Source organism: Rhincodon typus, chromosome 14 (assembly GCF_021869965.1).
Source record: "Rhincodon typus isolate 14 chromosome 14, sRhiTyp1.1, whole genome shotgun sequence".
Taxonomy (NCBI): domain Eukaryota; kingdom Metazoa; phylum Chordata; class Chondrichthyes; order Orectolobiformes; family Rhincodontidae; genus Rhincodon; species Rhincodon typus.
In genome coordinates, this window is record NC_063345.1 from 62120996 (window position 1) to 62143282 (window position 22287).

At 40.9% G+C, this 22287-nt stretch overlaps 1 protein-coding gene across 3 annotated transcripts in view; it reads right to left on the reverse strand.

The window, feature by feature from the left end:
- pls3 (plastin 3 (T isoform)) overlaps window positions 1–22287 on the reverse strand; it is a 94847-nt gene that overhangs the window by 36635 nt on the left and 35925 nt on the right. For 2 of the 3 annotated variants that reach the window (XM_048604869.1, XM_048604871.1), the window contains exons 2-4: window positions 9975–10087; window positions 6230–6393; window positions 377–506 (exon numbers count right to left, since the gene is read on the reverse strand). In XM_048604869.1, the coding sequence (XP_048460826.1) occupies window positions 377–506; window positions 6230–6393; window positions 9975–10041 (361 nt within the window). In that variant the 5' untranslated portion in view covers window positions 10042–10087. Of the gene's footprint in view, window positions 1–376; window positions 507–6229; window positions 6394–9974; window positions 10088–18748; window positions 18867–22287 lie in introns of those variants that run through there. The other variant, XM_048604870.1, reaches the window with a different exon arrangement.

A 22287-nucleotide genomic window follows, 5' to 3' on the forward strand; every position in this document is an offset into this window, starting at 1 on the left:
GTGATATTACCAGTCAGCCACAGCCTCCAGGGGATGGAGACACTTTGTTTAACTAGGCGAGATGAAAATAGATGGTGGAGGAATCGGACGTTTTCTATTCACGAGCGAGAAGTCAGGAATAGACTAGGGAAACATCGCCATATACAGTTGGCATCACGGATTCCCCACTTCGTGTTCTTATGCATTTGCCTTGGCTGTAACTCAACGTTCAGAGTTCATGCAAGTTTCCATCATCAAGAGAACCGAGGAAGGGTCACCGAACCCGAAACATTAACTCTGATTTCTCTTCAGAGATACTGCCAGACGTGCTGATCTTTTCCAGGATATTCTGCTTTAGTTTCTGATTTACAGCATCCACAGTTCTTTTGATTTTTACCTGAATAAGAATGTTGGGTTCCTTCACTGGACTGAACAGACGTTCCACCAATGGCACAGATTCCCTCTCTCCTGTTGATGGCCATTCTGAACGTTTTAGCAACATGGCTATTTTTCAAATCTTGAACAATCTGTGAATCAAAGAGTGACATGAGACTCTTACAAGCCTAAGATCCATTTTAAAATGTTTCATTATTGCATATGCACATGCCATTTAATGTCACTATGTAATAATCAAGTTTCAATGTCAGGGTATTGTCACCCTACTCAGCTGACCTACGTTTAACTTAAAGTGATAGGCAAAACAATTCAGTGCCCATTATTTTAATTTGCTTTCGTCATCAAACCTCTGAACTGGATACCAAAGTCTTCTACATTTACTCAACTATTAATCAACTTGTTAGTAAAATAGCTCTGCCACTGACTGTCTCAAATGACTAGCAAGGCATGCATATCTCAAGTGACAAAACCCTTAAACATTTTTGTGGCTATGATAATTCAACTGTGCGTCTAAATCTCTAGCATGTGTGTAAAACAGTAGGACAAAAACAGGTTGGAAGCATTGTACATAAATATCACACAACTGAAAACATCTTAACTTCAGTATAAGAAACATGAGTGGACTGACATTTACATAATGCATTAGAATTGGCAGTTTGTGTGACTTCATCCAGGTCCGATGCATTAACAGATGCATTCGTGCACATTAAACAGCCTGTGTACATACAAGACTTGACAAAGAAAGCTTTGTGCTGAAATTAAAGGCGAGCTGTATTTTGAATTTGTGCACACCACCACATCAATGTCATTTCAGTACCTGCAATAGCATCCACGTCCTTATTAAATCTGTTACAAGCAGAGAATGATAACTCACATGAATAGTGAAATAAAGTTTAGATATTAATGTGATGTTGAGTGCAATTTTCCCAAAATCCAAAAATTTCAGAAAACTCCAATTAAATTTAGAACAAAAACACAATACTGGATGGGTCTCAGTTTCTTGATCCTTCAGTAATCCCAGTGGGATATCCTCTCCTTCAATGGTCCTGTTCATTGTAGAGCATATCTTTTTGGATTAGGAAGCAAATATAAATTCACACTCTCAACCACTGGTTAGCCTCCAGCTCAATATTTCTTCATCCCATTCTATTAAGTCCTGCTGCAAATCAAGACTCAGGTGTACGGTTACTCACTTGACACACTTTTCTAACACTCCAAAATCACAGCACCCCTCCCTCAATACCTACTCTTGACAGGTACTGGACTTATCATACTATTTTAAAAGGATGGTGGTGTTCTGCTTCGACTACTAATCTCAACTGGGAATTTATGCAAGGAATGAATTCGGTACTCATGACTGACCCCAAAACAAAAATCAGAGTGGTTTATAAAATGTATTTGTGATCGGGTAATGCTGGGCATACCCACCTTCCTTCCGATAAAATACAAACTGCAACAAGGCATGCACCTATGCAATGAGCAAACAAGGCAAACACCCTGTTGTCAAGGTCTGGATAAAATTCTCGTTTTCAGTTGTTATCCAATTGTGTATTTTCGTGGGTCAGTCATCTTTCAAGTCCCACATGATCTTGCACACCTACATGAGCTGCCATCTTCTACAGTTACACTGCTGTTATCTCTCTCCCATTCAGACGCTGATCTGTAGGATCTAACTAGTGGTGTCCACAAAGGGTATGTAACAGAGTTCCACGTTTATCAATGACTTAAATGAAGGAACAAAGAGATCTATCACATCAAAATGGGAGGCAGAATAAGCAATGTAAACATGAAGGGAAAAGTTGCAAAGGGACATTGACAGGTTAAGCAAATGGCCGAAAACTGGTAGATTTGTTCAACATGGGAAAGCGAGGGGTTATGCTCTGATGGAAGCCATCAACTTTTTCCAGCTCACCCCTCACTAACTGCCTAATGGAATTAACTTGTTTTAATGAACACAGATTTAGCATATTGACTACTGGCACAGGAATTTCATTTTGGTAGTTGATGAGATCATTTCTACTTTGTAGTTCTGCACACTTCCAGTGGCTCACACTGGAGCAGTCCACTGTGATCATATCCGTGGCAACATTTTTTTTCAAATTTATGGCCTAAATGAAAGGCCGTTAGAATTGTTGGTATCTAATGTGAGCAATTATCATTTCAGCTTTTCTGGACTAAGTCACTGAATATTTTTAAGCATACTTTTGTTAGATGCTCTTCGATTTTCATCCAATGTATAACAGAGTCAGGGGAGAAAGGAATTACCCACAGTGACTGCCCGAAAGTTTTGCTGAAATGCAAATATCAAAAAAAGTTTCCTAAGAAAGTTCACTAAAGTAGTGTAACCACAATGTTATTTTCTGATGAGCCAGCTTGAGATCTGCCATAGGAAGGGCTAACCAGGAGTACGCAGCATGAAAGACTACATTGCATGGACATCTTGAGAGATAGAATATCTTTCCCTCTTCTATCCCTCAGTCATTGCCAAGTATAGTTAGGTGAAGGACCAAATTCCTGTTACTTTACTCTAACAACATGTATGGTTTGAGGTGTATGCTTTACTGTAGAAATTTCACTTCTGATCTCTAGTTCAACTGTCTCTTTTGCCAACTTAGTGTCAAATTACATATGCTGTATTTTTCAACAAATCAATGCTCGAGAAACTGGATTGAAACCGCTCAAACTAAATTTGTTCTCTAGCCATCTAAGACTCATCATTTCGTCAGCAAGAACAAGAAAGAAACTCTACTTTAAAAAGACATTGAGTGTCAGCAAATGGTGCCCCAATTTCCTCCCACAGTCACACCGAAAGGAAATTGCAGAGTTTCCTCCATTTGTAAATTGCTGATGTTGGCACGTGAACCAGGATATGTGGGAATGACTGACATATATTTTTATGCTGTAAGCATAAATATCTTCAGTGGCCCTGATTGGCTTTCAGTTAGAAGCATGCCCTAAGACATTAAAGAGAAAGAAAAAAAGTTACAGGATCCCTCCCAAGCTTTGACAGCACTGAAGTTACACATTTGAAAACTGGTACAGCTTCATGCCATCAGATCTTATTTTACAGTTACACAGAAATTGAAAATATTGTGAAAACGTGCAGCAAGTACTATCAGTTTAGAACTCATTTAAGTCTTCAGAGAAAAGAAGTGCATACTGACTGTGCAGAAAACAATGAGAGGGTTCCCCAGCTTTTTAAGTATCTTGAGAAACAATTCATGGGGTATTCTGGGCTTAAATAAAAGAGAACTCAAGGGCAGAGTTAATATCAAAACAATTGTTGCTGGCTTGAGAATCCCTTTAACCTTGAAAGGTCCTGGTGGGAAACAACAACAACAACAACAACAACAACAACAACATAGTCATCATACAGGGAAACCTCCTACACGATCACAAGCCCAGCAACAGGGGAAAATTCGACAAACAAGTTAAACTATTTCAGAAGACGTACAATCTAGCAACAGGAATGTGTGTTATTCTGCAGCATCCCTTCCCCTACCCCCCAAAGTCACACAACAAGAAATGGCTGATCTGTTTGTGACCGGAACACCACATTCCAACATACCATCAATTGGCTTCAACCAACATGTTTGTCCAGAGTATATATAATAAAAAAAACAACTTAGATTTAGAAATATTGCAAGTTACTGCTGCCACTGGTGTTTTGGGGAAGAGAGTTCCAAAGACATGCCACTCTGAGAAAAGACTTCTCTTCCCGTGTCCTAAACAGACAACCTATTTTTAAACTGTCCCGTCTAGTTCTAGTCCCTCCATGATGGCTGATCTTTTCATCATTGAACACATGAACAGAGGAATTAAGAGCAACAGTAGGCAATTCAGCCCTTCGAGCCTGTTTCGTCATTTAACACGATTACGGCTGATCATCCAGCTTACCAAGGTTCCTCAGGACTTTACATGCTCCAGTTAGATCACCTTCCATTCTTCAAACTCCAGTGTTGAGGCCCAAACTGTTCAACCTTTCCTCAGGAGGTCAACGGACCAACCTTCCCATCCCAAGAGTCACTGAACACGCACGTAATGCTTTTGCAACACAATTAAGCATCTACAAAACCTGAATGTACATCAGACATTGGCTAAGATGTCTGTACAATATATTCTTATAGAGCAGTTGGTTAGGATCTGGAATACACTGCCCAAGAGTACAAAGGAAGATGATTCAAAGCCCTTCTGAAAAGAATTGGTTAACTATCAGCTCAGATAACATCTGCAAAGCCACAAGGCAAAAAAGTTTTGGGAGCGGGATAGCTGGCTTGCTTTAACAAGCACTAGCGTGAATGCACTGAGCTGATTCACCATTATTTTGCTTTATCCATTTCATGACTCTAATTTTCTTTAGTCAGAGTTTCCAAACACGCTTTTGCGTCTTACTCAGCACAAACTGCTTATGCAAAAACACTTCAGTCTCTAAGTTGGACTGAACAGCTTCTGAATTTTGGATAGAAAAGCAGAAACTAAAAAAGTCCAGTGCGTTGAATTGCTCAAGATAACCCGATATTTGTCTACATTTCAGGCCCCTTTGGGAAAGGGGCTTATTTTCTTGGTCTTAAAGCATGCCAAAAGCATGGCTCTGCACAGTCTGTGCTAAGATTCCATAGACCAATGGAGACTGTGGTCATTAATTTGAATGTGGAACCAGGAGGAACAGGGGAGCCTCAGCTCAACAGCTGAGCACCGCTCCTTCCAGTCCCCTCCTGGAGACTCCAACAAAGCAGACCAGCCTTCTCTCCCAGACCCGATTCCAACATCTCCTTCCTTGAAGCTTTTGCCTCTTGGGGTGGGATTAGCAGCCCCAGCACATTCGGATTGTGAGTGAGAGTGAATTTGGGCCGGACACAAAGTTTTGACCTTAGCAATGGAAATTCGGGATCTGTAAACAGCACTATCCGAGAGGTGACAATGCCCCCAACAGATGTGTATTAAATCATTATGGACAACTTACTAGTTGGAGTGAGATTTTAACTACCTTCCCACCAGGCAGGAGGAACTAAAAAAAGAATAACAACATTCGCGAAGGAAAACAAGAGGCGAGTTCCTCAGCACTCAAACAAAATGATCTGATAAACACTTTGCCCCACAGCCCAGTACAATCCACACATTCCATAGACATGTTGGAACTAGATGCAAGTCGTGCAAGTACTGCTTAAAACAGACCAATCATGAACCACAAACACGCAAAAATTGCTGATAAAAAGAAAATAAAAGACTTATCATGCAACCAGAAACCAAAACAAAAAAAGGAGGGTTTAATAAAAATGACCAGTGTAAAAGGAAATGTGAAGAGATCATGTAAAGTACAAAACCCACTTAAAAAAAATAATATATTGAGTAATACAGGTCCACAGTTTAATATTCCATGATTTTTCAAGCTTTTCTTAATTCAATTTTTCAGCTTCAATTACTGCGCATTTAATGTTCAAATGTTGCTGTTGGATTCATTAAAAAAAAAGGAAAGGAATGCAAAATTGTTTTCATTTACTGGGGTCACTAGCTTATTGACAGCACGTGATGCTGACTGAATAAACCATATGAACAAGCATCCCACACTTGTACTCAAAAGATAACCAGATGGAACTGCATTGCTCTGCAGCCGGGCACAAGCATTCCAAAACAGAATTCCAAGCAAGAGCAATTAATGGTTGCTAGGTCGTTAAGAATGGAATCTTAGCTCTGCACTTGTTTTATAGGTGCTGTGGGGTCAGTCACTGTTGGATTCATTGATGTCTAACAAGGAGAACACAGTAAATAAGGATTGTGGCACCGACAGCCATACTAAGTTCTGGTCTACAATGAATTTCTACGTAGAATGAGGTTATAGCACAGGGACACTTACTGAAACAAACTCATCAAAGCTGATCCTGCGGTCTTTGTTTTTGTCCCCCTCGATCATGAGGTTTTCAACGATTTCTCGTATTTTGAAGCCAGGCAATGAAACATTGGCTTCACGGAAAAGATCATGGAGCTCAGAGTCATTAATGTAGCCATTGCTGTTGAGATCTGTACAGATAAACAAAAAAGTTTCATAATTAGAAATAAAACACAGCAATGACATGCAATACTTGCCAATTTGAGAAGGCCAAAATCGGCTCAATTCCAATTTTCAAGTGTGTCTAACAGATTGCGCCTCCCTGGCCATCACTTAAGGTCAAAACAAATCATAGAAAAAAGTGTTATAAGGTTGCAATTACAAGCTTTGTCTGTCTGCACGTATGTTTTGTACCAATAAACGAAAAGTACATCTGACAGTGATGTGAAACACATTCAGCACATGCGCCTATAAATGCAGCATTTAACCATTGTTTTCTTCCTGTCTATGCACTTCTAACTGTCAAAGAAAACGTTTGCTTCATTTCATCAAGCTTTCAGAATTCAAAACAGCATTCAGCTGAAATGGACAGCTAAAGTGTTGCATCTCTGTATTCATCACTGAGGTTTCAAGAAACAAAGTGAAGGTGGCACAAGATATGTACTCAAGTACAAACCATAAATTGAGATCAGAAAAACAGAGGTCCACATTTAAACTCTGAAATCAGGCATTTAGAAATTTGCTATCCTTTTAAGCGACATTAAGACCATTCAATTAATGGCTTCCTTTGGTCTTAAAAGCTCAATGTCAGTTATGTTATGAATGACGCAAGTTTAACCTTAAACTCATACTGACAGAAAAAAAAACACTTCAGGGTGGAGTGAGAGAGACCAATTTTTCAGGAAGCTCCTACCTACTTTTATTCATCGAGAGGAGAACAGCAAGCCTTTTTATGCCACAACCTAAAAACGTGTGCAGTTGAATTAGAAACAAACTAGTGTATTTGTTATAGGTCAGTATTAACAAAGTGTATTCTTGAGTCCTTCTTCCAAGTTAACAATGGCTGACCAGTACAAAATAAGACCCTAAATCACAACACACAAATTGTGCAGGTTTAATGTCTACCCGCCTATTCATAAGAAGTCATCCTACAATTGAAAAGCAAGCACTGAAAGCTAGGGAGAACTTTGAGCAGTCACCATCATCAAGCAAACTACTGGACTTAAAGGCTGACAAGTTCCCAAGACCAGCCCGCTTGCTTTTGTCTTAAAATAAACAAACAGTGACAGTGGCACAGATAGTCAAAACATCAGTTAAAATCCTCAAATTTCTTGGGTTCCGAAAGGCTGGTTTGGAAAATAACAAAAAGTAAGTAAAATCACCATAAGGGCCAGAGTGATGCTCTCTCCAAGTGAGAGAGATGACTGGTGGTGGGTTTAAGCTGAGGGTCACCATACCGCGGATGAAGGACATACTGGAGAGGCAGGGCCTTCATGATGAGCCAGTTATTTTGGGAAGTGAACCAGTGCTGTCGATGTCACTCTGCACTGCAGACCAGCTATCCAGCCAACTGGGATAACCGACCCCCAGCAAATGAAACACTTTCATTAGGCAAAGGAGAGAATCAGCAACAACACGGTAGCTCAATGGTTAGCACTACTGCCTCAGTGCCAGGGAGCCTGGTTCAGTCCCACCCTCGGGTGACTGCGTGGAGTTTGCACTTTCTCCCCCTGTCTGCGTGGGTTTCCTTCAGGTGCTCCGGTTTCCTCCCAAGTCCAAAGATGTGCCAAGTCAGGTGGATTGGCCGTGCTACATTGCCCATAGTGTTCAGGGATGTGTAGGTCAGGTGCATTAGCCACAGGAAATACAGGGATAGGCTAGGGGATTGGGTCCAGGTAGGATGCTCTTTTGAGGGTCAATGTGGACTTCTTGGGCCAAATGGCCCGTTTCCACACTATGGGGATTCTATGAATTCTAGGAGGAAGAAGGAAACTGTAGACCAGTTGGTCTAACATTAGTCATAGGGAAATAGTTAGAGTCAATTATCAAGAAGGTTATAGCAGGACACTGGGTTGGGGTTGGGGGAGGGAAGAGACAAAAAAGATTCAACATGCTTTTGTTTAACAGAAAAAAATGGTGTTTAACTAATCTATTTCGAATCTTTTGAGGAAGTGAAGTGAAAAGTGAAAAAAGGTAGATAAGAAGGGGAATATGTGTATTCTGCATAGTGGGATTTCCAGAAGGTATTTGGTAAGGTATCAAAGTTACTGCTCAAAATAAGAGCTCATGTTCCAAGGGTAAAACTTGGATAAGTGGTTGATTAGCAAACAAGGATAAGTGGGTCTTTTTCACATTGGCAAGCTGTAACTTGTGGAGCGCCACAGGGATTATTGCTGGATTGTAACGATTTGCAAGCTATATCAATGTCCGAATGAAGGGTCAAAATGTAAGGTTGTTAGATTTGCTGATGGCACCAAGTTCAGTAGGAAAACAAGTCGCTTAGAGTTAGTGTAGTGTCTGCAAAAGGGATAAAGATAGGCTAAGCAAAAATCAGCAAAAAAATGTGGTAGATGGACTTTAATGTGAACTTGTCGATTTTGCTAGGTGACTGGAATATAAAAGTAGAGAGGTTTTATTATGCTGTATTAGGCTTTGGCAAGTCCATATCTGGAATACTATGCACAGGTTGGTTTCCTTATCTGAAATGTATATAATTACTTCAGAAGTCCTTTGTAGAAGGCTCACTCAACTCAATCCTGGAATAAAAAGGGGCTTGGTAGGTTGGGCCTATACCTGTTGGAATTTAGAAGTGAAGAAATCTTATTGAAACAAATAAACTTGAGCAGACTTGATAAGAAAATAGAACAAAGTCCCTCTTGTCAGGGAGGAGTTGTTCCCAAGGACTCAGTTTAGGGTTTGTGGTTTTACTTTCTCAGAGGGCTTTTAGTGTGGAATTGTCTTGCACAGAAATCAGGGGAGGCTGGGTCATTGAATTAATTCAAGGCAGAATTAGATAGATGGAGTGTGATCTGGACTCGAAATGTTAGCTTGCTCTCTTTCCATGGATGCTGCCTGACCCGCTGTGATCCTCAGCATTTGAGGTTTTCAGGATTAGATTGATTTCTGATCAATGCCAAAGTTAAGGGTTATGGGATGCCAACAGGAAATTGGAGCTTAAACCACAACTAGAGCAGCCATAAATTTTAGTAAATGACTGAATTGCTTACTTGTGCTTTTAAGTCCAATGTTTGCAAAGGGGATTGCCATAGTGCACCAACTATACTCCCAGTAAATTAATCTGGTGCACCAATTTTAATGATATATACTAGCTTGAACAACAAGTAGCCGTACGGAACGATAAGGTCACAGCAACTTCATTTATTATTACGCCGATGAGGCACATCCCAACAAAATAGGTTTGATTTAGTTGGGTTGGCAACGGGCATGCAAACCAAGAGAGTGAGACAAAATAATTCCATCAATAGGCAGCATTTGAGAACACCGTTTATGTTGATAGTTTATTATGTGACAGAGTGGAATAAAGGGTTGGTCTTCAGGGTTCAAGCAGTTAGACCAGTAAAATTTCCACTGGCCCACCATTAGACTTCATCAAAATCCTAGAGACATCAAGTGATTAGGAGAGGTTGTTTCTAACCACTTGATGGTACCACAGGTAGACACTGCTCAGCAAATAGCTATGTTTATGTAGCTCACCAGGCACTGTGCTTTGAAGAGTTAGTCAGGAAGTAGCAAACATTCAAGGACTACTCACCAACTTTTTTAAAAGCCTCGTGGAGCTCTTCCAGTTCATCCTTGGCAATGTGTGTTACGGTGTCCATTTTCTTTGCCAGCTATATAATCCAATCTCAAGGTATGGATTTAAAACTGCAGGGAAGAAAAAGACAAACATTCAATAAGTGCTTAAACATCAGAACCAATTCTTTGTACTCTTGCAGTGTATGGGAACTTGACAACAATATCTTGCTTAGTCTCCATAACTGCTGACAGACGACTGTCCTGTGGGGAATGCAACAAAAAAAAAAAAAAAAAAATCATGGAATTGTTACACTGTGAAGGAAAGCAGTATCTGCACTCGCTGTCCAAGTAAATATTTCATTGTGTATTATGCCTCTCAGTGCCCTCTACACCTTAACTGCACGCTGTGTGAAAAGGTTTGTCCTTGTATTGCTTTTACTTATTTTGTCAATTACTTGGAGTCTGTGCCCTTTCATTCTCAATCCATTCATCAGGATGAGTCTGTCCCCCATCTACTGTCGGCATCTCATGAATTTGAATACCTCTATCAGATCTCCTTTTAGTTTTTTTTTCCCCTGGAAAAGAAAAGGGAGCTCCAACTTCTCCAATACCTCCTCATAGCTACTTGCCTCACCCAGAAACCAATTCTCTTAAATCTACACCCTGCTCGTGAATACTTACTGATCAACTTCAGAACCCTCAATAAATTTTATAAGAAGTTCTAAAAAGGAGGGTCACTGGACCCGAAACGTTAACTCAGCCTTCTCTCCACAGATGCTGCCAGACCTGCTGTGTTTTTCCAGCAATTTTTGTCTTTGTTAGAAAAAATAATGTCAATCTAATCGCCAACTAAATAATGATATCCCAAAAACAATTAGCCTCCAACTGTCTTAAACCACAGCCACTATGGTTGAAGTAACACATATTACATCACTGCGAGGACATAAGGCTATCTTACACAAAACAATATGCCTGTTACATGAGAACAGCACATTCTAGGATCTCGCAAACAACCTCAAGTTCTACTGATGCAGTCCCACTCCCACCATCTTTCCTGGTATGACATCAACCCAAACGATGACACTATTTTTAAGCAATCTCTATTTTTGTCTCTTGCACACCAGCTAAGAGCGCAAACAAGCATTTGTTCAAAACCCATTACATTCCTTGGACATTCATACACGGAGAATTCAAAAACAAAAAAAAAGTTATCCCACCAAAATCCTCGATTGGAGTCAGAATAAAATCAATGTCCAACTCAAGGTGGTGGCAGTGTAAATAGGCCAGTGTGTAGGTTCAAGTGTCACAGCAACTTGTCTTCAACCACTTCCATTGAAAAACTTAACTGAACAGTCCACTGATATTAACCTTATTCCAGTCTGAAAAGTGCCAATGGTTGAGCAATTCCCGATTATTTGCTTTCACTGCAGGGGGCGCGGCGGGCGGGGAGAGGAGATGAGATTAACGTTGTGTCGTTACTCTGAGTGTAAGTTTAGAACTTAGCAACCATATCATTTCCTTTGACTCTCGTGTGATCAGGATTCTTGCCAATCTCGCTGACAAAAGCCACAGTGTGGGAAAGTAAAGAGAAAAAAAAACCCGAACATGTACGTATCTCTCAAAATGCAAATCACTGAATTTGCACAAAGGTGGACGTGGCCATTTCACCAAATGTCTTACCAAAACCCAAGCCTGCCATTAGTTTCAGCATTCACCATTAATGGCAACGTTCAACAAACTAGGACTGGGCTAAAGAGCATGGAGAGATTTATCACAGACTGCCAGTTCTGAAACACAAAAATAATAGCACCAATTATCCATAGGCCAGAAAATCGGATGGGAGCTACACATGGCTGCAGTGTAGAATCCCTGCTAGAGCAAACTAAAACAGGCCACTCCCCCACACATGGTACCCTCCAAAATTATCCATTTAAATCAGAGAATTGAGAGGGTTCCACAGAAGTTTAAAATATACATAGTTATCCAGGAAAAAAAGTCAGATAATTAAATACACAGTCTAACTCCGAGGAGCAGCCAAACTGACCTTCCAAATTACCTCAAGAACCCCTTAACTACAGCTCTCCTAGACCTCTCTCTACCCCCTCCTTCTCACCACCCGGGATCCAAACATTCTCCTCTCTACCCTGCCAATTGCCAACAACCCACTTGGCACCCAACCTCACAGCACATGGACTCACCCTTTCAGGAGGAGCTGTCAAAAAGTGGCTGCTTGTGATACCGGGCCCTTGAAATCACAGAACATGGCAACTAACTGCTGTGGAAAAAGGGGCATCGCTTGCCTTGCCCGTCACGATCCTGCACCAAATCCCAGTCTCACCGACAGACATCCCTACTCTGCTTGGTAGGAAAGAACCAATTCCGCTGGCAAATAATTAAAACTGTTTCAAGGTGATTGGCAGAAGGCAACATTTTTAAAAACTATAGTGAAAAAGAGCAGCTAGTCAATTTAACCTGAATACTTGCAGGTTGGTGAATGGACCAGTAATGAAAAGTCCAAAATAATTTCAAAAACGATTCACATTTTGCTTAAAACAATAAGACAACAACAGAATCAATGCAGAAAAGCATTCTAAAGCTCTTGAGGGAGGAGAAACCAGACAAAAACTGTTAATGAGTGAAGAACAACAACGTTAGGACACTGTTCAAGTATTAGACTCGAAGGAAACTCCTAAAAAAAAATGGAGACACGGAGGGATTGGAGGCAGGGAATTAAAGATTTTGGGATTATGGCTTCTGGAGGAACAATGGTCAATAGTGGAGCACAGGAAATTGGAGTGAGACATGGGAATCTGGAGAGAAAAAAAACAACACAGACTTGAGATGGAAGAGCATCAAATTATGATTTATGGAGCTGAAAGTTATAGAAGTACAGCCGATTTAGAGTGCAATTTCCAAACCCCAGCTCCTCAGTATTCCACAACAGGAGGGTATGAAAATAAAGGCTAACACGGACAGAATAAATTACACGATGGGTCGTGACTATTCTCCTTTTAAGGAGAGTCTATACACGTAGCTACATTCAAATCTTAGTTGCCTCAAAAACTGGACATCAGATTTGGTTAAATCAGTTTAAACGTAATCAATGTATTCAATTACTTTAAGTGGGTAAAATTTGAGAACAGAGTTCTTTCCCCTTGCCCCAGTTCCCGAATGCTTTTTATTCTACCCAGCCAAATGGCTGGAGAATGGTGACAAGGTTTGATCTCTATTGTTGAACTTGGTCTCAAACTTTGCACAAGAACTGGAAATAGGAGGATGGGAAGAGAGATGCTTACTCAGCTGTCTGGTTTCTGATTGACCGGACCTCCCCAACACTCCTTTTCTAGACAACTACACATGCACAAGTGCCACATGAATCAAACAGAACTGGGCCTATAGTCAGCTCTGATGCACACTCAACTAATATCAAAACAGTAAGGATGACCACTCAGATAGAGGCAACTGATAACGTTTGCAAGTTGCAAACAGAAGCAAAAAAATTGTTGCCTGGAGCAGAAAGCCAGAGAAAACTGAAGCGTAGCAAAGAAAAATTTTCTTTCAGTGCAGTGTAACTGTCCGAGTGTATTATTGCTGTACTGTATTGTGTCACACCAAGTTTGTGCTGGAGACGCTGCTGTGCAGAGGTCAGCTTCAGGAATGCAGTTTATGCACACACTTAGCAATAAAATCCCAGATGGAGAGAGCAGCAAGGATCGAAGCTAAAGCAGGGGGAGTTGAGGTCAGCAGTGCATGTACACAAAGCATTACTCTAACAGTACGAACAGCAACTTGGAGAAAGGAGGTTTTAAACTAACAATTCTTTAGCAGTTAGTTATGCTCAAGAAATAAGAAAACAGTCCGTGGATGCTGCTTGCAGAATGTGATGGTCACTCACAGCGTTTTGTTGCATCTAAACTATGAGCAAGAATTTGCTCACAGTTCTATTAGCAAGCCTTTCCACAAAATGCTAGCAACAGTGTTGCTTCCTTTTAGGCTAGGATGCTGGACTCAGAATCCCTGCAGTGTGAAAACATGCCCTTCGGCCCAACAAGTCCACACCGAACCTTAGGTCATCCCACCCAGACCCAGCCCCCTGTAACCCACCTAATCTTCACATCCCTGAACACCATGGGCAATTTAGCATTGCCAATTCACCTGACCTGCACATCTTTGGACTGCGGGAGCAAACTGGTACACCCAGAGGAAACCCACGCAGACAGGGAGAGAATGTGCAAACTCCACACAGACAGGCACCCTCGAGTGGAATTGAACCCAGGTTGCTGGTGCTGTGAAGTAGCAGTGCTAACCACTGAGCCACCATGCTCTTTTGCTTTACCTCCTGCTGCTCATTTATGAGCAAAACAAATTTGGGGGTAAAAAAATACCCACAGACTCTAGCTTTATTAAACACCCAACACTCTAGGTCCTCAAACATTTCCTGCTTGCCCTCTCTCCCTCCTGAAATATGGTGCTGCATTTTGAAGGGTTTTAAAAAAAAAAGGGTGTGGACAGAATGGCAGATGGATTGCGCCAAAGTTCTCCAGAAGCTGAATTGCTTTGGGCCCCACAGCCATGACGTCCTGTTCAGTTTAAACCAGTTTGGGTTTCTGGCCCTTAGCAGGAGGATACCCACACTCGGCAATGCAAACACGATCAGCGTCTCAGAAAGGTAGGTTCCAGGGGAAGGAACATCTTTCATGGGCTGTTACAAGCTTGACCTTCAGCACTCCTTTGTCGACGACAAAAAATGGCGTAAAAAGGTGAAGTGATAAGTATTCAAGATACTTACAATCGATAAGAAATGCATCTATATGCAAGACTTCAGCAAGTTTAAAATCAGCACCTGTAAATTTATTTTTATTCTTTCATGGGAAAGAAGTGTCACTGGCTAGCACAGCATTTATTGCTCATCCCTAACTGTCCCACAAGGCAAGGGTGAGCTGCCTTTTGGAATCACTGCAGCCCATATGGGTGTAAGTACAGCCACAGTACTATTGGGGATTTGATCCAGCAATAAATGAGGAAGCAATGATATTGCTCCCAGTCAGGACACTGTGGCATGTTCCCATGCCTTGGTAGTCTTCATGCCTCCAGGTAATAGAGGACTTGGGTTAAAAAAAAACTGTTCAAGGAGCCGAGTTGCTACAGTGCATCTTGGAAATAGTATACACAGCTATCCATGATGCTTTGGTGGAGGGAGTGAATGTTCAGGTTGGAAGATGATGTGCAGATCAAGTGGGCAGCTTTGTCCTGGATGGTGCCGAGCTTAGGATGTTCTTGGAGCTACATCATCCAGGTTAATAAAGTACTCCATCATATTCTTGGCTTGTGCATTGTAGATTGTGGGCAGACTTTGGGCAATCAGGATGTTACTCACTCACTGCAGAATTCCTAACACAGACTTACTCTCGTAGATGTATTTCAAATGTCAGTCAGGTTCAGTTTTTAAACTCAGCACAAGTCCCCAGGATGTTGGTAGTGGGGAATTCAGGGATTCCATTGCCACAGAATGTCAAAAAAAATGAGATGGTTGGGTTCTATCTTGCTGGAGACAGCCTTTGCCTGGCAACTGTTAGACATAAACGTCACTTGTCACCCAAGCCTGGGGATTTATCCAGGGTCTTTCTGCATACAGACATGAGCTGCTTCAGTACTCAAGGAGTTTTAAAAATGGTACTGAACACTGCAATCACCAGCAAACATCGTTGGGGGGGTAAAATTTAACCTATTCAGAAGTGTTATTACACACCAGGAGCAGGTAGGACTTGAACACAGGCCTCCCAGGCTCTACCAGTGTGCCACAAGAGGACCTTCTTTGTGACAGGTATGATTCCTGGACAAAAGTGTTTCACCTGACTCCCACTGACATCAATTTTAACTAGTTATACATAAAAATTTTTTAAAAAAATCCAACACCACACACAATTCCAAGTTTTCTCAGCAAACTGTACAAAACAAAAAAAAAAAAACCACGGTCTTCCTCCTCCGCCCAAAACGTATTCTGCAATGATTTGGATACAACTGCATGATTTGCTCAGCCATTTTAGATGGCAATTAAGAGTCACCCACATTGCTATGGTCTGGAGTCACATGTAGGTCAGACCAAATAAAGACCAGATTTCCTTCCCTAAATGCAAAAGCAAATCACGTGGGTTTTTTTTTTTAAAAAATGAGAAATCACTGACCGTTTCAGGTTTACTGTCGCTGAAATGCATTTTTAATTCAGATTTTGTTCTCATGAAATGTAAATTCAGTTCTGAATTGGGGGTGTGCGGATTTGAACCCAAATCGCCTGAGCATGTTAATAAAAAAGGAGAATTTTTCGGATACTAGAAACCTGAAGAAGTGAACACCAAATGTTGGAAATACTCCATTGGTCTGACAGCATCCAGAGAGGGGAAAAAAAAATGTTAACATTTCAGGCTGATAATCTTTCTTCGGATTCATTTTTCCCTCCCTTCAAGTCTTGGGGCAGCACGGTGGCTCAATAGCTAGCACTGCTGCCTCACAGCACCAGAGACCCGGATTCGATTCCACCATCAGGCGACTGTCTGTACATTCTCCCCATGTGTGGGGGGGTTTCCTCTGGGTGCTCCGATTTCCTCCCCTCGGTCCAAAGAGGTGCAGGGTAGGTGGATTGGCTGTGCTAAACTGCCCAGAGTGTCTAGGGTGGGATGTTGTCTGGCTGGTCGGTGTAGAATCGATAGGCCGAATGGCCTGCTTCCACGCTGTGGGGATTCTATGATTTTCAGCAGATACTTTCCGAAATACTGTTGTTTTTTTAAAGACAAAAAAGTTTAGTTTTTTTTTAAAATCCTGTATTCATTGGGACATTTTGCACTAATACCAGTTCAAATGAAAACCAACATATACATGAAAGATAAAGCTTGGTGAAAATGTTGCATTTTAACACTCAAGCTCTGTAATACTGGATTACCACATTCTTAAAAGTACCATTTTGCCGCCCGTCTCTCTGATCAGTTCCCACAATCTGCTTTATGTACACCATACAGAGATAGATTAAATTTAATCTTTCAGCTTTTAACAGTTTAGTCATTGGTGGAACAGAGAATGTAGGTGTGTAAAGAAGGAAAAGCCTCAGTGTGCAGTGTACATTAACATTAAAAAAGGAGATATATTCATGAAAACGGAACAAGCTCCTTTTCAGCAGAGTCTAAAAGGAAACTTGAGTCCGTTTTGGTTACGCATAGCTTGAAATGCCAAATCAGAAAAAAGGCAGCTCCTCGGAGTCAGTGATCAATTTCAAATGGTCATTCAGAGACAGGATGTGTTGAGAGAGTGGTGTGGTATCAAATTCTTTTTAAAAGGCAAAATATCCAATACCAGCACCTTAAAAAAAAGAGGATTTTCATCATTCAACTTTTCTGCCAAGGACTTGCTCCCCATTTGGTAACTGTTCCTACCTTTTGATTCATTTCCATTCAGTTGATCAAATATTTGCAATTTAAATTGAGAGAGTGGCCAACTGCCAGAGGGGACACATTGCTTTTTCAGGTGAGAGAAGCCTGTGGGCACACCCTCTGGTGGTTTGACATGACACATGAGAGACTATTCATTTTCACATTGAGTACATTAAATGACTCAAAACAGGAGGTCGGGGGAATGCATTAGTCACACATAAAACAAAAGGTCATTACCTCCAACAAGCTGATTAAGGTACACCTCCTCACTTCAACTCTGCACAGCAATTTATCTAATTTACAATCTTGGGTGGAATTCAAACAAATTTCCCAAATGACATCAACACCACACCTTATTCCAACTGAAGTGAAATAGAATTATTTTAAATAAAAGGAAGTTAGCTTTGTTAAAAGAATGTAAGGAAAATAAAAAAGATTAAGTAATGAGGAAATGCACTCACTAAAAAGAACCCAGTGGTGGAACAACTGACTGCATTGTGGAACATTCGGTTCACTTTTCCCTACAGTGAAAAAAACTGCAATTCAAAACAACATGTTCCCTGCAGACAGTACAAGTCAAATCTTGACTATTTCCTTCTCTCAACCAATCTGCCTCCATGCAATAGTTTGAAGCTTCTAGTCGAATAGCCAGAGGAGCCTCAATCCTCATTTTCTATCACTTTGTTGCGATCTATAATATTACAATAGGTCAAAATGAGCTGACTCACTAGTGGGTTCAGTGCACCACTGCACTTTAAAAAAGTGTGCCTTAAGACCCCTCCCTACCACTGACTCCCAAAGCAGATGAAATACCACATTTCCTATTCACCTCAAAACTCAGCTACCTATCCTCCCCCAAACTGCAGCACCCCAAAAAAGCTGGTCTCAAAATTCTGAAAAGCTTAGTTACTACAAAAAAAATGCAAGTGCAGTTACTGAAGAGGCAGCGGCAAAGAAATAGGGCAACATTAGTTCTCACTGCAGCTTTCAGCTGGAATACTGAAACTCCATTTGATCCTGCTGTCTGCAGCAAAATCGAAGTCAGCTTCCCTTTTGAAGTACTACAATAGTGCATGAGGTAACTTACTGCTTGATAAAACAGAATCCTAGAGTTTTACCTTCAGATCTAGTTTAATAAAAACAATGAACGCCCATAAAAGGGCTACTGAATACAAGGCCAGACAAAGTGAGGCATCAAATCAAACATGGAGTTAATTATTCTGCAAGAATAACTGTGTCACATTTAGGAAAGAAAAAAAACCAATAGAAGTGTCAAGTTGTCCAATGCTTAGAAAAACTATTAAACATTTCACTAACCCAGATAAAAAAGGTAGTAAAACATAACAACTATCACCAATAATTAACTTACCGAGACTGCTCTGTGGAACAAACAGCAAAGTAACTTCTCTCAAGGCAGCCTCCTGTTTAAAGTAACAGCTGGTAATACACTCTCCCACACCCAACTGGCTCATAGTACAACATTCCGAACTGCTGTGCACAGAACGTTAAATAACATGCCACAACATACCTAGGATGTTAGGAACAAGCACTTTTTGTTGCACAACCATTTCAAAGATGGGATCTCTTCCAATTGTGTGCTTGGGCCAGCTATGTTTCTTTTCCCCCACAAAGCAGTTTTACATCGATTGCTTGTAATCCATGGACATTAAGCCCTATTGTCTCCCCATCCCATTCCTCTAACCCCTTCTCAGATACAGATTCTTTACTAATATGCAGCTTCATAGTTGCTATGTACTTTGTCATGGTACTGGTTATCCAACTGGGGAGTGTGAACTGCATATTCATCTCTAGAGAGCATTACCGACCAAGCCAATCATAAACTCTTGACTATCATGTGAAACAAAGAGCAAAACAATTAGGTTCCCCTCAGGCCATTTGACATCTTTTACTCCAGCATTATTATGCCAAAGCAGCCAAATGCTTTGCTAAAATTCAGGCTGAAAACTTTCTTTCTAGCAACCTGTTCTGACTCTATTGTTAAGAATTATTTCCTGCCTATAACTTGAAGGTTTCTTTTTGGTCCTGCAAGGTGTATGACAGTGCCATTTCTGGTTTACTTTCTCAACCTTGTTAAACATCGTACATGTCTATAAAGTTTCCTGTCAGACATCCCTTCAGAGTTGAAAAATTTCTCAAATTCCAGTTCCAATATGGATAATGATTTATCAGCGTTTCTGCAACCAAACCTTCAAACCTTACCATCCCATCTTATTCCAGAGGTCCCGAGTTTAATTTTTTTTTTTAAAATTTACTCTTTCATGAGACGTGGGGGCATCACAACGAATCATCCCCGAACCAAATAGCCGAACAAGTTACTTCAGACTGGTACCTCTACAGAGGCTCGCTTGAAGAACGGTAATCTGAGGGAAGTATCAGAGATGACCGTGCACCATGGAACAGTAACCGGGGACAAGGTCCTCCCTTTTGACGTGAAGGAATGGAAACTGACTCAATAATAGGCTGCACATGAAAACAGTAACACTGAGGACCTTGGAGACACAAAACAGTTAAGCTTTAGTCTTGAAGCCCTACCCAAATTTCCATTCCCTAGCTACCAAATTCATCTCTTCCCTTTGTGTTGGATCTGATCCCAAGGTGGATATCTGGCCACAGGTTAGCACCATGCCTTATTTCCAGCCCATAATACTACCCCCTCCTCACCTGACGCATTGCTTAAAAAACTTTCACCATTGCTCCCTCACCTCCTATTTTCCACCACTCATACTCTAGGTTTAGTAAAATGCTGCTGCCCTTGTTTGAACTTGCACTAAGTACATTTCCCCTCCCAATGTTAAATTCCCTCTATCAGCTCCTGGTCACAAAGTACCTCTACATTAAAATTCCAATCCTCGGTTTCAAATCTATCAATGGTTGATCTTCTAGCCTTGATCATCAACCTCTTCCAGAACTTCAATCTGAGACTTTTGCCTAATGATCGAGATCAGTGCCTTCAGTTACCTACCTCCGTTGTCCCTTCACTATCCTCCTTTAAAGACTCTAAAATCTACTGCTTTGGCTAGCCTTTTAGTCTTCTGCCCTAACGTCATCTTACAGGGTTCAGTGTCAAATGTGGTTCGATAAAGCTCTAGGAGAGAGATTATTTTACTGCTGAACGGTTTGAGAAAATATCTGCAATGTTATTATACAGCGCTGGAGCAAATGGGACTAGAACTCTGGCCTTCTGAATCTGAGGTAGGCACATAACCACTGCACCACCACAGCCTTAAACATTTTACTGTATTAAAAGATGTGAAACATGCTTCACTTGTTTGGATGTTGTGTCTTCAACAAGGGAGTCTTGTTACCTGCTATATTTTTAATGCAACATAGATGCAGATGAATGAACCCATGTATGAAAATCTATGCTCCCATTCCCTCCCAAATCACAGTATTCAAGCTGGTTAGCTAAGCACTTTTTGCCTCCCATAGTCTCAAAGACACTGCAGTTTGAGACAAACCACAACTGTGTTAAATGTTGTTCAAAAAGATAGAATACTAATTGCTTAGTTTTTTTTTTAAAAAAAAATGTTGTAAAAAAACAGTTGAACCTCCAACCCTGAATAACGCTGATTTTTAAACTAATCTTAAAACGAGACCAGCCAGAAAGCAAGACAAAGGCTAAAATCTCCAAAAAATATTAATTGGCACAAGTTGTTTCCTTCAATGGAGACAAAATAATTTAGTGAGCCAGAATTCCACAAGCAAGCTCATCCTGTGGTTAAATTCAAACCACTTAAACCTTAAAAGGACTGGAGAAAGCCAATATTTATCTTGTTTTTCTAATGCATTTCAAATCACATTTGATATTGCATTAAACCTTTCAGTACAGGCCATGATATAACGTCTCACACACAGATGTGTCAGCTTTCAGTTTGATTCTGTACAACAAAAAATTTCTTGATCTAGTGTACATATTAATAGTGTTGTACAATACAGAGTTGAGTCAATACTTAAAATCGATGAACACAGACTGGAACGAATCCTTATTATTTCAATGTATTTTACAGCTACTTAAATTGGAGGACTCAATTGTTATAATCTATGATCAGTTGGCAAATAGCCATTTGAGTAAGGGTAGTTGCTGCTCATTGTAATCAAACTAGAAGAAATGAGAGCTCATTGAATTTTTATTCCGTCGTAGGACATGAGCATTAGTGGTTGGGCCAGCATTTATTGCATATCCCTGGTTGACTTCAAGAAGGTGGTGGTGAGCTGCCTTCTTGAACGGCTTCAATCCATGTGTTGAGGGTGGACCCACAATGCTCTTAGAGGGAATTCTAGGATTTTGACCCAGCAACAGCGAAGGAATGGCAATATTTTTCCAAGTCAGTATGGTGAGTAGCTTGCAGTGGTGGGTCCCATGCATCTGTTGCCCTTGTCTTCTAGATGGAAGCTGTCACAGGTGTGGAAAGTGAATTTATTTCTCTAGTGCATCTTGTAGACTGTACACACTGCATTACAAAAAAAAAAAAAAAAAAAAAAAAAAAAGGTGCTGGTGGTGGCAAGAGTGGATGTTTGCGGATTTGGTGCCAATCAAGTGGGCTGCTTTCTCCTGGATGATGTCAAGCTTCAAGTTAGAACTGCACCCATCCAGGCGAGTGGGGAGAATTCCATCATACTCCTGAGCTGTGCCTTACAGATGGTGGCCAGGATATGGGGAGTCAGGAGGGGACTTACTGACCACAGTATACCTAGACTTTGGCTTGCTCTTGTAGCCACTGTGTTTATGTGGTGGGTCCAGTTGAATTTCTGGGTAATGGTAACCATTAGGATGTCAATAGTGGGAGATGGTAACACCACTGAAAGTTAATGGGTGGTGGTTAGATCTTTTCCTGTTAGAGATGATCACTATCTGGCATTTGTGTGGTGCAAGTGTTACGTGCCATT